This window comes from Elephas maximus, chromosome 1 (genome assembly GCF_024166365.1).
Source record: "Elephas maximus indicus isolate mEleMax1 chromosome 1, mEleMax1 primary haplotype, whole genome shotgun sequence".
NCBI classification, from domain to species: domain Eukaryota; kingdom Metazoa; phylum Chordata; class Mammalia; order Proboscidea; family Elephantidae; genus Elephas; species Elephas maximus.
Window position 1 is genome coordinate 12,039,403 of NC_064819.1, and position 17,671 is coordinate 12,057,073.

Genomic DNA, 17,671 nt, shown 5'->3' on the forward strand with positions numbered 1-17,671 from the left:
ACATCACTAACAAACTGAGACAGTTTTGTTTGTTTTGCTACAGAACTGTATGGTTTAACAGGCCTATTCATCAGTAAATTGGTAAGAAAAGAAAGACCACTGTAGGCTCACTTTTGCAGCACATATACTAAAATTGGAACAATACAGAGAAGATTAGCATGGCCCCTGCACAAGGATGACATGCAAATTCATGAAACATTCCATATTAAAAAAAAGAGAGAGAGAGGCCACTGAGAACTTTGTTTCTTCCTGTGACAGGCAACAAAGAAGGAAAAAGAAAACAGAAACGAAAAGGATGGTCAGCAAGTTATTAAGAAGTGGAAGGGTGCTAAGGGCCAAACATTCAGCTAGCTTCCAGTACTCTCTAACAACGTAACTGAACCCAGACGTTTTAAGCTTTCTGATGATGACAGGGACTACTCAAAATTATGGCTTTAATGTAGAGCCCTACATTAAAACGAAATTTAGAAAAAAAGGAAGATCTTAAACTTGACTTTAAACCAGTCTGAAATAAATGTGGAAACCTTTGTTGAACTGACCTGCATAAACAGCTGCTGATTGTTGTAAAGATTGAATTTGTCCACGATTGCATCCATATTTCTGATTAATTTCCTTTAAGGGAACTTCACTGATTAAATCTAGTAACACAAGACTGGTGAAAAATCTGAAAAAGTAAATCACCAAAAGTAGAGTAAAACATTACTTACATCTACTATAAAAGTACAATGTTTGTTTCAAAACAATTAAGACCCAAAAAGGCAATAGAGGGTTTACACACCCTGAGAAGATTCTTAATGAGAAAAAGTGAATGGAAAAAGACTGAGATCAATGTATGCAAAGCAGGTTCTGACATACAACTTTTTAACAGCAAAGAACTAGTATCTGTATAAAAAAGATATTTCCCCCATATTTCAATACAGCTAACTAATTTTAAGAAATAAAGCTTGGCTGAAAAAAAATGATGGCACAAAAATTTTAAAGAAAACTTGATATATTGCTATATGCTTATTTAACCATATTTCTATAAAATGGCAGAATCTGAGCTCCAAATCCAGTTTGGATTAACTGAGTAAATGAAGGGTAACAGTGGCATAAAAAATCCAAATTTATAAGTCGTTATAAAATTTATACTTGACTATATTCTGAACGATACATGGGGTCGCCATGAGTTGGAATCGACTTGACAGCAAATGGAAGCGAAAATATTTTAAGAAAAGTAATTTTGTTAAATTCCAAAAAGCTAACAGCCTGTCCAATTCCCGCATCGGAATCTTTTAATTGGCACTTCCCTACTAATAATGAGTAACTTCTCAAGGTAAAAAAGCATAACCCCAAAGGAAGCTACACTAAGTTGGCAGTTGTTCTGATTCACATCTTCTTTAAGAAAGGAAAGTAATAACATGTTCTGATTTAAAATATCTTTTTATATAACATTGTCTGCTAAAGCATAAGATATAGGTAGAAAGTAAAATAACAATAAATTCAGTAAATACAGGAAATTTTAAAAGTGCACTATAGTCAGCCAAAAGTTTTATTTTACTGACGAAATGACTACAATAAGCTGGACATCTACTGTTAACCAGACGCTGCATCAAATATGGAGAGTCCAGGCTCCGTGATGGTTACCTTTTATGGATGGCCATTTGCCGGTGCTGTCTCTCAGTTCTGGCTACTACCTTCCCTTTCACACAGCGAGCCAAGAACCCTTCTTCAACCCCAACTAACTCCGCTACCCGTTTCATAGAAGTTGGCAACTTCTCCCACAAACAAAAAAATCGGTACCAATCAATAGTAGTCCAATCCTCGAACACTGGTGTAACCTAAAAGGGAAAGCATCCTTCATTAGCTAAATTACGACACTACGAAGGTAGCAAAATTGCAAATGTGACACTTCATACTCAAAATGAAGGTCGCAGGATTTGAAAAAGAGATAATATTTCATTTCTGAGCAAACCTCATTTATCTACAGAACAACTTACAGCCAGGACAAAAGGAAAAGAGGCTGCTAAGTATACAGAATAGATTTTATAGAACCCAAGTATTTTAATCATAGAAGCTTTTAACCTCAATATCCTGACACTAGGTACAATCTTAATGTATTGTATATGGTTTCCAAGGAAAAACAAAAAAAAAACCCAAACTCGTTGCAGTCGAGTCGATTCTGACCCATAGCGACCCTACAGGACAGAGTAGAACTGCCCCATATGGTTTCCAAGGAGTGCCTGGTGGAGTCTAACTGCTGACCGTCTGGTTTGCAGCCATAGCTCTTAACCACTACACCACCAGGGTTTCCAATTTCCAAGAAAAAATCAGTAAAATGGAAGGGGGAGCTTCTGGGAATAGGAAGAATTAGGCATTCTGGAAGATGACATATACATTGGAGAATTTACTAGAAATAAAGATATGTATTAAATATTTACTAAGATGTCCAGCCCAAAGACTGTCAGCCCTGAGGAGGGTAGTATTATTATCTCTAATTTTGCAGATGAGGAAATGGACTCCTAAAAGAGGTTAAGTACTTTATCAAGGTCTTACAGTTACTGAGTGATGAGGCTGGAGTTGAACTAAGGAAGTCTGGCTCCAGAGCCCAAAATCTTAGCTGTGGTACAATAGGTGAGACTTATTCTCAAGGCTGTAGTGGATGAACTGCTTTGATGCTGTTGCTAGACATACTGTAGGACACAGAACTTTGAGCCCATTGTCATCACTCACGTATTACACGTTTGCAAGGAAAAAAAAAAAAACGCCCTGCCCACACATATTCTCCTCTCCTCACCTTTATATAGTGTTTTTTGCTGAAACACATTTCCTGATAAGCCTTCTTAACTGAGGATTTCAGTTGTATCCCTACTCGTTACTTATCAAAATGCATGTATCTGCTCTTAATTGAGCTAGCAGCTTACCTGCCATCTTGGAATCCGTCAGTCTCCACAGCCTGTGAGTCAGAGCCCAGCTGTTTGACCTGCCATCTTGTATTCACCAGCCCCCTGTAGCTACATGAATCAGGAGAAGCCTGACACAGGGACTTGGGACTTTCCAGTCTCTACAACCACATGAGCCATTTCCTTGATATAAATCTCTCTCTATTTATATATTTATATGCTTTATTGGTTTTGCTTCTCTAAAGAACACAGCCTAAAACATGTACCAACCTTTGCTTGAGTTTTATATTATGATCTTGTTTTTAATTTCTGGGCATCCCATCATCCTTTGCTGTTCTCTTACATATTGTAAAATATATATATATTTCATAAAGCACCTCAAATCATTTTTGAAAGGAGGTTGAAGATAGGTGGGTAGGTAAGCAGATTTTAAAAAGTCACTAGAACTTTTAGCTTCTTACTTTAAAACAACTTTATTCTCTATTCTCACCACTACTTAGTCAAGAAAAACAAACAAGATGTTCCATAAGGATATTTATGATCCTCAGAATTCTATCTATGTATATTTTCCCCGTTTTCACAAATAAAATAGTGAAGAAATCAGAACTTACCAAATAGAGTATATGCAAGTCATTCTCTAAAACAAAGCTCTTCATTGCTCTTTGGAGGTCAGCAAAAATATCTAAAGTATCCACTGGAGAAAGCGAAGAAGAAAGAGTAGCCGAACCAAGATGGGTTGGATGATATACTTTTCCTAGTTTGGGTGTGAGAAAGTGGGGGTGAACGAGTGGGGAAGCAAATGTTTAAAAAAGTAATTAAATAAAATTAATTAATTAAACTATGTAAAATGAATAAAATAAAATTTAATAAACAGATATAATAAAATAGTAAGTGAATAAAAAACTAAATTAAAATAAAATATAACTAAATAAAGTAAAATGACTACATTACATAAAATAAAGGCAATAAATAAAATAAAAAGTAAAATGATAATTATAAATATATAATTAAATGGGTAAAATACATTAAAAGCATAAAATAATTAAATGAAATAAATAACAATTAAAATAAATAAAATTAATAGGATTAATTTAATAAATTAGTTACATAAAATACTATTAATAAGTACAAGATTAATTAATTCAATATATTAAATAAAATACATAGCACAAATAAAAGAAAATAAATTAAAAATAGAATTATAAAGTAGACTAAATACATTAAATATACTACATGAAAGTTAATTAATTAAAATAAATAAGTACATAAATGAACGAATAAAAATAAATAAAATGCTGTCTTTGTACAATCTGTAATAAGCCTCCAGGGTCTGGTAAATTTAGTCTTGTCCAGGGCATGGACACGTACGAGCAGGCTCTCTGCCGACAGTCCGAACACAATGCTAACTTACTAAAAATGAGTTGATACACTGTCTGAAGAGGAAACCCTGGTGGGGTAGTGGTTAAGTGCTACGGCTGCTAACCAAGAGGTCGGCAGTTCAAATCCGCCAGGCGCTCCTTGGAAACTCTATGGGGCAGCTCTACTCTGTCCTGTAGGGTCGCTGTGAGTCGGAATCGACTCGACGGCAGTGGGTTTGGTTTGGTTTACACTGCCTGAAAAGTCAGTCCCCTTTATACCGCTTGGACAGTTAACTTTCTTTTACTGAGTAAAATTTTATACACTACGTCACTAAAGATGAAAAGGTGAGTAAGTTGCAACTGAGAATTCACATTTACCTTCTGTCCCATCACCAGCTTCCGAAACTTGAATGAATTCGTTCTCTAGCAGCCACCTCACGCACGCCTCAATTGCTCCAAGTTGAACAGAATCCTGATTTCTCTGAATTCCCTGCTTCCCTTCTTTCATACTTGCGGCCAAGAATGTGCAAGAAGCATAAGTTTGCATATCTTGTGATGTACTTGCCACTCCACCAACTATTATCTGACAGAAAAGGTTTCAAAATTTCTGTAACTTTTTATAAGACATACAGGTAGTCATTATTTTATTAGAGAAATAAAGTGATTTTGTTCTCTTAAAATATTCTCAGAATCTTAGAGACTATTAGCTTTTCCATCATCGCTCACTGAAAATGTGGATAACACCTACTCATAACGTGAAAAGTTTTCTTTAAAAATAGATACAACATAATCTCATAAACTAAAATTACCTACCTGAAATTTCAGAACTAACAATATATTTAAAGGAGGTGTTGATGGCTACTGGCTACAAACTAAATCAATTATTGTCATCCTTCCTTCAGAAAGATGTAGGCAGGTAGGAATGTGAGTATTGAATACTTTCCTATCTACCCAGAAGGGGGCAGTGGGAATAGGAAAGATGAGGTCATCTGTGCCTTATGGATATCATTTTCTTATCATTTTCTCTCAACTATGCTATTACATATACTAGCTTGCCCTTGTTTATTTCAGTTAACATATACTGGAAACATACCAAATTGTCATAAACAGAGTTATTTGTTTTATTGACCACAATATACAGTTTACCATAATTTTTTAGTATTAACGATATTTTGATTATTTCTCGGTTTTTTTGTATTATTAACAGTGCTATAATAAACATTCTTATATAATTAATTTGATGTAATATCACAAATACGTCCCTAGGTAAAATTCCTAGATGTGAAATTGCTGGATAAAAGAGCATGTGCATTTTTATAGAAAATGATGAAATTGAGTTGACCTGCAAAAGAGTTTTAGCAATTTATGAGAGTGCCTACTGTCCATATCTTTACCAATACCCTATGTTATCAAAGATTATCTTTTTTTTTTTTTTCCCAAACTGATAGTTAAAGGGAAAAAAAAGAGTATAGAGGTACAGGTACCAGTACCATGGGCACAAATAATGAAGCCAATACCAGTGAATGCTGGTATATAAATAGAGAAACTTCACTGGATGGATACTACGAAATACTTAACAGTGGTTAACTTTGAAAACTCTGAACAGAAAGAGGTTTTCCTTTTCATGTTAGCTTTTTCAGGATCGTTAGACATTTTTAACCATGTGCATTTCTAACTTATTTTATTTTAATGTCAATGGGCATTATCTGGTTGGAGGAATTAGGGTCCATTTTGTCTTTTTTTTTAATTTAGAAAGTGATAAAGATATTTTAAAAATAAAAAAGAACCAACTGGCATTTGAGTTTTAATCCACTGTTCTGAAGTGGACTGATACACTATGTTATGTTAAACTCCAGGGACTAACCATATAAAATGGAAGAGATTTAGATTCAGGAAAGCTAAAAATATAACAATCTTATAAAGAAACACGAGGCTAAGATTTTCACATGCTAAAGTTCTGCCATTTTAATATAGGAGCAAAAGAGCAAACGGTAATTTAGTAAACTCTCTCTTACCTCCAGAATAGCTCTCATCATGCTGGCAGTTACTTCTTCTCCTTCCTGTCTTCGTAGACAGCTGCGAACAGGTTTTAGAGATCCCTGAAGTAGAGCTATGCCTTTTGACTTCTCAGAGTCCTTACAAACTAAGATACTCTCGCCTACAATGGAAAAAAGCACCCATTTGCCAAATCCCAACTCATTTCCATAAGATATCCACTGGAAAGAATTTAAGTTGCCTTATTTGTTGAAAACAAGATAGAAGATGATAGCGACTGGTCACAGAACTATGGCTAACGTCTTTATTTTCTGAACTTTGGTTTAATCCTTACTATTGAATAATTAAATAATTAATAAAGATACTTTGAAAAGTATTAAAAAGACACATATAAAGGGAAATTATTATTAATTCTACATGATGATAATATAAATTCAAAAATATTTAAAGGTGCCTACAATTTCCATTATAATATTTATGAATCTGAATGCTTTAGGTTCCTGTGACAAATGAACATAAATATGTGAAAAACATATGCAAATATACGGAGTACTGAATTTTGGTTTACAATGATGGGAAAATAGCATAGATTAAGGGCAGGGCCGCACAGCCGACTAATGTGCTGGCCGTCAATAAGCTGTACCCCTATAAAAAGTTGAATTGGAAGGATGTAATCAATGTCACTGAATGGTAACATGTAGAACCTTGAATTGGTGTATGTTTTTGCTGTCTATATTCTCAACAACAAAAAATAAACATATACAAATATACAATTTATACAAGCGTAAATTATTGTGACAGTTATGACTAAAGGAAAACTTTTCTTTCCAAAACTGAATCTAACAGTAGGAGAAAGAAAGCAGGTAAATACAATGTTCAAAAAACAAAATGAATGGCATTTGTATTAGAAAAAAAGAAAAAGAAGAGCGACCCTGTAGGAGAGTATACAAAACACTCCCAGCAAAGAAAAGGTACAGATTCCTAACACTGACTGTCAAATTGATTGAGAATCAAGATTTAATAAAGATAATACCCAAAAAACCAAACCTGCTGCCATCAAGTTGATTCCGACTCATAGCGACCCTATAGCACAGGGTAGAACAACCCCAAAAGGTTTCCAAGGAGCGCCTGGTGGATTCGAACTGCTGGCTTTTCGGTTAGCAGCTGTGCTCTTAACCACTATGCCACCAGAGTTTCCATGATAAAGATAAGGGACTATAAACTTGGTGTCCACTGGTTACTGTCTTACAGCTAATGTGTTAAGAAGTCAGCCTGATTAACATAACACTGAATCATTTGACTAAATACACAGAATAGTTAATACAAAAGAAAAATCGTAATTCTACTTATAGTCAATACAAGTAGATAATCAATGGTTGATGATATCAGAATATTATAACTTATACCCATAATACATATTGAGTGAATCCAAAAAGACGGCATGAGAGCATTGGATAATAAAGAAATATAAGACGAGAAATTAGTCAAATTTCAAGTAGACCGACACTGTCCTTTGGTAACGCTATTACAATTAAATTCAAACTTACTTACCCACTGTGTCCACTCCTGTCCTCCCTGCACGACCAACCATCTGCTGGTAAGTAAGAACATCTAGAGACCGACCACTGAAAACAGGAGTCCTAATAATCACACGCCGTGCAGGTAAATTCACCCCAGATGAAAGGGTAGATGTTGCTGCCAAGACTCGAATGAGGCCTTGACGGAAGGCTCCTTCAATGATATCCCTCTCTTCAAAAGTAAGACCTAAAAAAAAAGGAGGTCCCAGTAACATAATATTTCTTTGCGAAATTATTTCACTTGATCACTAACAAATATATCTGAGAGTCTGCTACAAGTATGTAAAGATTTCTTTAAAGCTATAACAGCTGTAAGGAAAGAAGTCATCACAAGTCTATCTATTCAAGACCATAATCTGCCACCCCTTGTGCACTTGTGTCTCATCTTCCAGGCCAGAGCCCAGCAAGCTTTGTCTGTAAAGGGCCAGTTAATACATCTTACAGGCTTTGTGGGCCAGATGGTCTCTGTTCCAACTTCAAACTCTGCCTTTGTGACCTGAAAGTGTTTGGAGAACAAATGGGTATGACTGCTTTCCAGTAAAACTTTACATACAAAAGTAGGTAGGGGGCTGAATCTGACCAGCAGGCTGTAGTTTGTTGACCCCAGTTCTAGAGGATGAACGCCTCGAGGGTAGGGGCATGACATGTATCACTGTATCTTCAGGGCCTATCCCACACAGCGGTCAGGTACATTTTTTACGTAAATAAATGTGTGATGAATAAACACATGAGTAAATGAAAAATAGCATACAGAATATGTGCTCATCTGGCTCATTTTTAATTTCATTAAAAAATCAGGACTCACCTCTAGTTTGTAAATTAAGTGGAAGATCCGCTGGTGTGCATTTTATTGGTATGCATCATATATTAAGCATATTATATTGTATTGTATCATATATTAAGCATACTATATTATATTATATCATATATTAAGCATCTTGGATATCATATATTAAGCACCTTGGATATAATATATTAAGCATATTATATCATATATTAAGCATACAACATAAATATTCTTTTGTTCATGTATCTTAGTTATCTAAAAAAAAAGAAATACCACAAATAGGCAGCTTTTACAAACAGAAATTTATTTTCACACAGTTTAGGCAGTTAGCTGTCCGAATTCAGGGTGCTGGCACTAGTGGAAGACTTTCTCTCTCTGTCAGCTCTGGAGGAAGGTCCTTGTCTCTTCTCAGTTTCTGCTCCTGGGTGATCTTCATGTGGTGTGGCATCTCTCTTCCCCCATCTCTGCTCTGCTCGCTTGTTTAATCTCTTTTATATCTCAAAAGAGATTGACTCAAGATATACCCTACACTAATCCTGCCTCATTAACATAACAAACAGAACTCATTCCCAAATGGGATTATAGCCACAGGCTTAGAGGTTAGGATTTACATCACATATTTTGGGGGGCAATAATTCAACCCATAACTATATATATATATTAAAATTTTTTTAATAAATTGACAGGGTTAAATTCCTCATCTTAGAAACGATATATCCTTAATCATATCCTTAGCCGATATGGTCGTGGACTGACCACTGCCTGCAAGAAGTTCTTCAATTCAGTGACTGTCAAATTCCTTGAAATTTTGACAATCTATCTGTGATGGTTAATGTTATCTACCAACTTGGCTAGACAAAGATTCTCAGCAGTTTGACAGATATTATGTAATCAGCCTCCATTTTGTGATCTGATGTGAGTAGCCAATCAGTTGAAAGCCAATCGGTTTCCTTGGGGTGTGGCCTACATCTAATATATATGGACGTTCTGGCAAAGCTCTCTCTGGATCCTGCATGTGACTCTTCATCCTCTCACCTCCAATTCTTGGGACATAAGCCAGCAGCCTTCCACCTGACCTGCCAATTTTGGGCTCATTTTTTTTTTTTTTAGCCCCTGCAACTACATGGTCAGGAGAAGTCTCCAGACTAAAGTCTGACCCATGGATTTGGGATTTGCCAGCTTCTACAAATGCAAGAGCCATTTCCATGAGATAATCTCTCTTTAGAGAGAGATATATATATGCTTTAGTTTTATTCCTCTAGAGAACCCAGTCTAAGACATTATTCATTATATTTTTAAAAATCTATAGCCCTCTCAAAGTACAATAATTTATAAAATTAATTTCATTTTTATATGCTTATAAGAATATTTCAATACCTCTTAGAATAAAAGACGCTCAATGTTGCATAAAATTCAGGGTAGCAAGTACCACCCTAATTTTAGTGAAAAAAGTATAGACCAGTAACAATATTAGAATTCAATTCCCCAATCATCCAAAAACCTTACATCTAGTACTTATATACTATACAAACAAGTATACTTAAATGTGTTTGTTTTACTCGTTTCGTATCAATTACCCAGTCTCTTATAATGAAATCTAAAGGTATTCATTGTCACTAACAAGAAATGGAATGCACACCAATATAAAAATGAGGAAATGATGAGGTTTTCTTGGAGAGGGCTTTTTAGTAACAGTGTAAATATGGAATACCTGCATGATGAAATGCTACTCCCCATGGCACCGTTTTTTGTAATACAGAGTCCAAGCCTGAAGGCAAACGTTTTAAGTGATCCATCACTTCCAGGAGGCCCTTTTGGTCCAGAATGACTGGTGGACATTCACGTGGTTTTACCATTCCTGTCACAAAAAAATCATCAACAGTATTCACCCCTGGTCCCTTTAAGTGCTATTTGCCTAAGTCCTGATACAGCTAAGTACTCGGGTACAAGTTCCAAAACTACTGCATATTATAGTCACCTGGTTGCCATGAGTAGGAATTGACTCGATGGCAACAGGTTTGGCGTTTTGGGTTTTGGAGATCTTCAGAAGATACTGATCCCCGACTCTTGCTGCAAACATTCTGATGTAATTGATGTGGAGCGTGACCCAGCATCAGGAATTTTAAAATCTCCCAAGGTGAATCTAACGTGCAGCAAAGCTTGGGAAACACCTGACCAAACCTACAGGAGGGATTGAAGGAACCAGCTATAGAAAGGAGGGGGCTACAAGTACTGACCACTCAAAGCCTAACGGTCAAATAGGCCCTTGCTCAAACTGTGCCCTACCAACCAGCAGCATCAGCATTACCTAAAAGCTTGTTAGAAATGCAAAATCTCAAGCCCCACCCCAGACCGACTAAATCAGAAATTTTTTTCTGATTCATAGCCACCTTAAAGTTTGAGAAAAATTGAAACAGACTATAAACTGCCTGTGGGCAAGGACAGTATTAAATTTCTTTATGCATACTACAACATTTAACCCAATGCCTTCTAACATATATATTTATTCAGTTATAACTACATACACAGTAAAATCTGCGAAACCCAGAACCTGTGTAAGAAGGGAACCTGACAGAGATGGAAAACTCAAATATTTTCCACTAAAACAAACAATAGAAAAGCGATAAGACTGAACCTTGTCAAAGGCAGAAAACTCGTGAGACCCAGACCCGGAAAAAAAAGCAGTCCCGTCGAGTTCCAGTTCTCACAGCTTTCACTTTATGTATGTGTTGTGTGTGTGTGTGTGTATGTATGTGCCTATATGTGTCTATACCTACACGTAATATACCCCAATGCCAATAATATATCTTCTATATGTTTTATTTGATTTGGTTGATGTAAGCGGGGTAGGGAATCCTTTAGTCTTTCATTAATCACCTTAAAGAATACATTCCCAATACACTGTAGAAATGTCTGAGTATGGTCTCTCTTTGTCAGCAAGTAGCTAAGCTGCATGTGTTAATAAGAGGTTTTTGGGAAAGGTAGAAGGAGAAACTGTGGGTGACTCCAGGAAACCGTATGTGCCGACTCCCTGTGTGAACAAAGTATGAAGTAGAAAAATAGAAATGCTGTCCACACAGGTCTTCGAGTCAAAAGACAGCTAAAGAAATACAGCTGTGATCTCTTGGTAGTAGATTCTGGGTCCAATCAGTTGTCTAAAGTCAAGGGAACTAGATATAGAGTCCAGCTCAGCCTAAGGCAGGAGTAGGAACTGACAAACTAAAAACAAAAACCACCTGCTCTTTTGGGTGGCCAGGAAGCTCAGCCTGGACCCAAGGTTAAACTAGAGGGTTGGGAAGAGTGAGCCCCAGTCTACACTTACTTACAATATATCTAGAACCAACGAATTTCTAAGCAGTTCTTCACAATTTAAAATACTTACACCTCACCCGCAGGATAAATGTTCACACTCCTTAGCCGAGTAGCAAAGCCTTCTAAAAGCTGACTCCTCGTTTCCCATTTTTCCCCAAAATCCTTAACTAGAATGATTTCCTCAGTATTTTCAAACATATCTTACTTAGTCCCTTCTCCTGACCTTTGCCCTTGTAGTTCCAATGACCTGAATGCCCTCCCCTTACCAATCCAAAGCCCACTCACAAAACTTGTGGCAATTATCTTAGCTCAGGATTAGCCCGTCTTCCTGGCACCAATCTGGTAACTAATCACACATTACCTTCTGTTGCTTGCCTCTCTGTATAGCCTTCCTCCCAAGTAAGATCTCAGCTTTCTTGGAGACAAGAACGATTTTTTTTTTTTTTTTTAAAGAATTTCCCAGACTTTTGGATTTCTGAACTACTAAAACTTTTCTTAAGATATGTTTTTTAGTTGTTTAGGCAAACCGTCCTTAAATTTTTGAGGACCCATGTCATGGTTAAGGTTATGTGTCAACTTGGCTGGGCTGTGATTCTCAGTGGTTTGATAGTCGTATGATGCTGTGGTCACTTCCACGATGAGATTTGATATTATGTGACCACCTCGATGATGGAATCTGCTATGAGTAGCCAGTCAGTTGAAACGGAGTTTCCTCGGTCATGTGGCCTGCACTGAACATAAGTGGATATCCTGACAAGGCTTGTGGGCTTTTGCTCATTCTGGATCCTGCAGCTGGCTCCTGTTCATCTGAACTCCGGTTCTTGGGACTTGAGCTAGCAGCTTACCTATGGTCTTGTCTGCCGATCTTTGGAATTTGTCGGTCTTCACAGCCTGTGAACAAGAGCGCTGCTTTCTGACCTGCCAGCTTTGGGTTCACTGGCTCCAGTGGCTATGTGCATCAGGAGAAGCCTCTATTCTGACCCCCAGACTTGGGACGTGCCAGCCTCTAAAACTGCGTATAAATCTCTCTATGTGTATTTATATGCTTTACTGGTTTTGCTTCTCTAGAGAATCCAGCCTAAGAAAACTCACATAAGGTTGTCAGAGTTTAATTTTTCTAAATAAGGACAATTATAAAAAAAAAATTACCAGTATGTTAATTTCAAAAGACACATTTTAACATCAAAAAATTAGGAGGGATGATTTCAGAATTTAAACTCCAGTTTTAAGAAAAATTTGCTGACTTGCCTTTATTTTTCTAGTGAAAACTTCATCCTAGACCAGCTCTATCCAAGGACTAGCATTTGGGAACTACTACTATAAATCAAGATAATAGGACTGCAAAAAAAGACAATAAAAATGATTCTGGTTATTAAGGAATATAAGTCATCATGGTACATCTTATAGACTTTGTCATGATACAGAAAGCATCAATTAAGAGGGAACAGCAAAAGAGATTATAACGTTGGAACAGGGCCTAGCCCACATAAACTTCAGGCAAAGTTTACTTGTTAGAGCTAGGTTTGTCTATCAATCACTTGCCCTCATGATGCTGCTGGGCGTAACAAAGTAATAAAAATATCCTAATAGTCTGTGATTAGAACTGGGCTCTGTCTTCCCTAAATTTATCTTGGGCCCCAAGGGATTATAAGCTAATAAAAGTGATAAGGAAACAGTGTTTGTCCTAGAATCAGTAAAAATATATACTAATATTTACAGCTATATAATGGATCACTACTCAGCAACAGAAACAAATTACTGATAAACATAACATGGATGAATCTCAAAACATTATGCTGACTGAAAGCAACCAAACACAAAAGAGTACATACTGTATTACCTCATTTATATGAAACTCTTTTTTTTTTTTTCTTAGAAGAGGTACAACTAATCTAGAGTGACAGAAAGATCAGTGGTTGCCTGGGCTGGGAATGGAAGGAGGAGACTGATGGTAAAAGAGGAGAAGATAACATCTGGGCATGATGGAAATGTTCTATATCTTGATTACAGTGGTGATTAAACAGATTAAATATATTTGTTAAAACTCATCAGATTATATACTTGCAATGGGTGCATTCTATTGTCTATGAATTATACCTCAAGAAAGATGATTTTTAAAATACACATGTGTGCATATGTATATGCATGTGTTTATGTGTGTGTATATGTATGTATGGTTCATTTTATAAAACTCACACATTCCTTTGGAAATATGAAGAAAGCTATGTTTCCTTCCCCCAGAAAAAATGAGTATACATGAAATTTTGCATTCAGTTCAAGGGCTTCAAAGCTCATCGATCCCAGATGAAGAACTTTAGTATATAACTGTATAAATCCAGTTTTCAAAAAAAATTAAAATTATTAGACAATGTACACATTGTCTATAACAAGGACAAAGAGAAGATTAGAGTCACAAAAGCACGGTTTTGTAAAGAAGTGCCCAGTGGGCACATGGTGGCAATGATGAAAGCCATGATTTGCTAAGATGATCACTAATATTACCTTCAAGCAAAGGTACTAATTATGGGGTGGGGAGGGAGAGAGAAGGGTATTTACTAACTAGATAGAAGATAAGAATTATCTTAAGTGAAGGAAAGGACAACACGCAATACAGGGGAAGTCAGCACAACCGGACTAAAACAAAAGGTAAGAAGTTTCCTGAATACAACCAAACACTTCAAGGGACAGAGTAGCAGGGGTAGGGGTCTGGGGACCATGGTTTCAGGGGACATCTAGGTCAAGTGGCTTAACAAAGTCTATTAAGAATATGTTCTGCATCCCATTTTGGTAAGTAGCATCTGGGGTCTTAAAAGCTAGCAAGTGGCCATCTGAGATACATCAATTGGTCCCAGCCCACCTGGAGCAAAGGAGAATGAAGAACACCAAAGACACAAGGAAAATATGAACCCAAGAGACAGAAAGGGCCACATAAACCAGAGATTTCATCAGCCTGAGACCAGAACTAGATGGTGCCCAGCTACCACCAATGACGGCCCTGACAGGGAACACAACATAGAGTCCCTGATGGAGCAGGAGAAAAGTGGGGTGCAGAACTCAAATTCTAGTAAAAAGACCAGACTTACTGGTCTGACTGAGACTAGAGGGGCCCCAGAAGACATGGCCCCTGGACTCTCTGTTACCCCAGAACTGAAAACATCCCCAAAGCCAACTCTTTGGACAATGATTAGACTGGACTATAAGACATAAAATGATATTCATGAAGACAGCGCTTCTAAGCTCAAGTAGATACCTGAGACTAAATGGGCAGCTCTTGTCCAGAGGTGAGATGAGAAGGCAAAAAAGAGACCAGAGCTAGTTGGATGGACATGGGAAACCGGAGTGGAAAGGAGGAGTGTGCTGTCACATTACAGGCAGAGCAACTAGGGTCACAGAACAATGTGTGTATAAGTTTTTGTATGAGAAAGTAACTTGAACTGTAAACTTTCACTTAAAGCACAATAAAAAAAAAATTTTTTTTAAACAAAAGGGTACTAAGTATGGATGCTTTCATTTCCATCTCTAACTTACCCTCAGCTTGATGGTGTAGATTATAAAATTCTCGGGCAATGATATCCGCCAGCTTCTCACACCATTTCTTTGATGGGCAGAAAAGTAATACTGAATGGCTATCAAGGACGGTTTCATAGCACAAACTAACAACATGGTCCTCATCTCCCTAAAAAAAGAAAGAAAAATAGTAATTCTAGTGGAATTTTAAACTATTTCACGTCAGTTTAAAGTCACTTCTCTTGTTTCACGGAGAAGGTTTTTTCTACCCAAGGCATAATAAAGATCAGTTACAAAGTTGATAACAAAACAAAGAAAAAACAAAAGAAGAAGAAAAGAAATGCGTTCTTATAATGCGAAGTGAAAAGGAAATATTTGCTATTCATTCAACTAATATTTACTAAGCTCCAACCCTAGGAAATGGGGTTACAATGGTGAGCAAAGTCAAGGACCTGTCTTCAAGGAGTCTATAGTTTCACTGGGGAGACACATTAAAGTACTAAACAAATAAGTGTAAAATACAACCATAAGATATACTGTTAAGTGAGCTTTATGGTGTTTTAAGGCCTCATATGAGGTAAAATCAGCAGAAGGATCTGAGAAAACAGTGATTTAACTGGAGATGAGGGGAGGCATTATATCAGAAAAGGTAACTGGGTGATAGAGAAACCATTTGAGGCAGAACAAACAGCATCTATGTAGGCCCTGTGGTGGCCCAATTCAAGAAACTAAAAGGCCCGTGTGTGTAACTGGATAGATTGATTGATTCATCTATCCATTCATTAAGGAAATATTTACTATGTGTTAGATACTGTTCTAGATACTGGGGATACATCAGTGAACAAAGCAGAAAACAAACAAACAAACAAAAAGCTGCCCTCCTAGAATTTATCCTCCAGGAGGAGGAGGTAGGTAATTTAAGAAAAGATAAGTAAAACACACAGTATGCTAAATTTTGAAAAGTATTAGGGAGAAAAATGAAGCAGGGAAAGGAAAAAGGGACCAGGAGTGGGAGGATATTATAATTTACACAAGGTGGCCACGTAAGGTCTGAGAAAGTGATATTCGAGTAAAGGTCTGAAGGTGAGAGAGTAAAACTGTGAAGATCCACTGGGGGAAAAGCAATCCAGATAAAGAGAACATGAGAGATGGGAGACTCTTGGCATATTAAAGGAACAGCAAAGAGGCCAGTGAGGAGGGACTGAGAAGGAGCAGCTGTAGGGGAAAGAGGCCCAGGTGGCACAGTAGACAAGCATTCAGCTGCTAACGGAAAGGTACCCACCAGCAGCTCCGCTGGAGAAAGATGTGGCAATCTGCTTCCATAGAGACTACACCTTTGGAAACCCTATAGGGCTGTTCTACTCTGTCCTTTAGGGTCACTACGAGTCAGAACAGTAGTAAGGGAAGTAATTTCATGTAGTAGATGAGGTGAAGGAGTCCCTGAATGCTTCCAAAAGGTCATAGCTGTGGAAACCCTATGGAGCAGTTCTAGTCAGAACACATGTCCGGTCTTATGGGTCATTATAAAGATGCTGGCTTTTATTTTAAATGAAACAGGGATCCATGGATAATTTTTTAGCAGAAGTATGACATGTATGCTGTTCATTTTAAGTAGGTCACTGGCTTCCAATTTAAGTCTAGACTGAAAGGGACAAGATCAGAAACAAAGAGATCAATTAGACAGCTATTTCAATAATCTAGATAAGAGTCAAAGAAAGTGGCTTCAAACAGCACGGAGGCATAGACATGGTAATAGAAGAAATGGATAAACAAAAGAGTAAACAAATGAGTTTACATATATATTTACTAAGGTAATCAGGGCATAGTCAAGTGAAAGTTAAGGACAGAGGACTGCCCTCTTTTCCTATCATAATATAAACATTTCCTGGTATATCTGATTAACATATATTCATATATACACTCTCTCCTCACTTACTGACATGGTTAGGTTCCAAAGACCAGGTCATTATAAGAAATCAGCATTATATGAAAATGGAGGGTGACCACATCAGATCACAAAATAGAGGATGACTACATCATTACATAACTGCCAAACCACAAGTTGACTCATAGCCTTAATCATTACAGCCAACATTACTTTTGCCCTACACCTTGACGTTCATGACTGCTGTACAGACGTACATTGTTAATGCTCAAAATAGTTGGATAGATTTTTTACTACTGTCATAAATGCATAACGTTGGATAACGAGATAGTCGATAAGTGAAGAGGTGTGTTGTTGTTAGGTGCCAT

General features: G+C 37.0%; 1 protein-coding gene and 1 non-coding gene across 4 annotated transcripts in view; one reads left to right on the forward strand and one right to left on the reverse strand.

The window, feature by feature from the left end:
- Positions 1-17,671, reverse strand: part of POLQ (DNA polymerase theta) — a 115,165-nt gene that overhangs the window by 81,604 nt on the left and 15,890 nt on the right. For all 3 annotated transcript variants that reach the window (XM_049877546.1, XM_049877555.1, XM_049877564.1), the window contains 8 exons: positions 15,440-15,587; positions 10,311-10,457; positions 7,787-7,999; positions 6,256-6,398; positions 4,619-4,823; positions 3,494-3,636; positions 1,627-1,820; positions 540-664 (listed from right to left, as the gene is read on the reverse strand). In XM_049877546.1, coding sequence (XP_049733503.1) covers positions 540-664; positions 1,627-1,820; positions 3,494-3,636; positions 4,619-4,823; positions 6,256-6,398; positions 7,787-7,999; positions 10,311-10,457; positions 15,440-15,587 — 1,318 coding nt within the window. The remainder of the gene's footprint in view (positions 1-539; positions 665-1,626; positions 1,821-3,493; positions 3,637-4,618; positions 4,824-6,255; positions 6,399-7,786; positions 8,000-10,310; positions 10,458-15,439; positions 15,588-17,671) is intronic.
- LOC126058176 (U6 spliceosomal RNA) lies at positions 104-210 on the forward strand. The gene has a single exon (XR_007513125.1). It is a non-coding gene; the product is annotated as a U6 spliceosomal RNA (small nuclear RNA).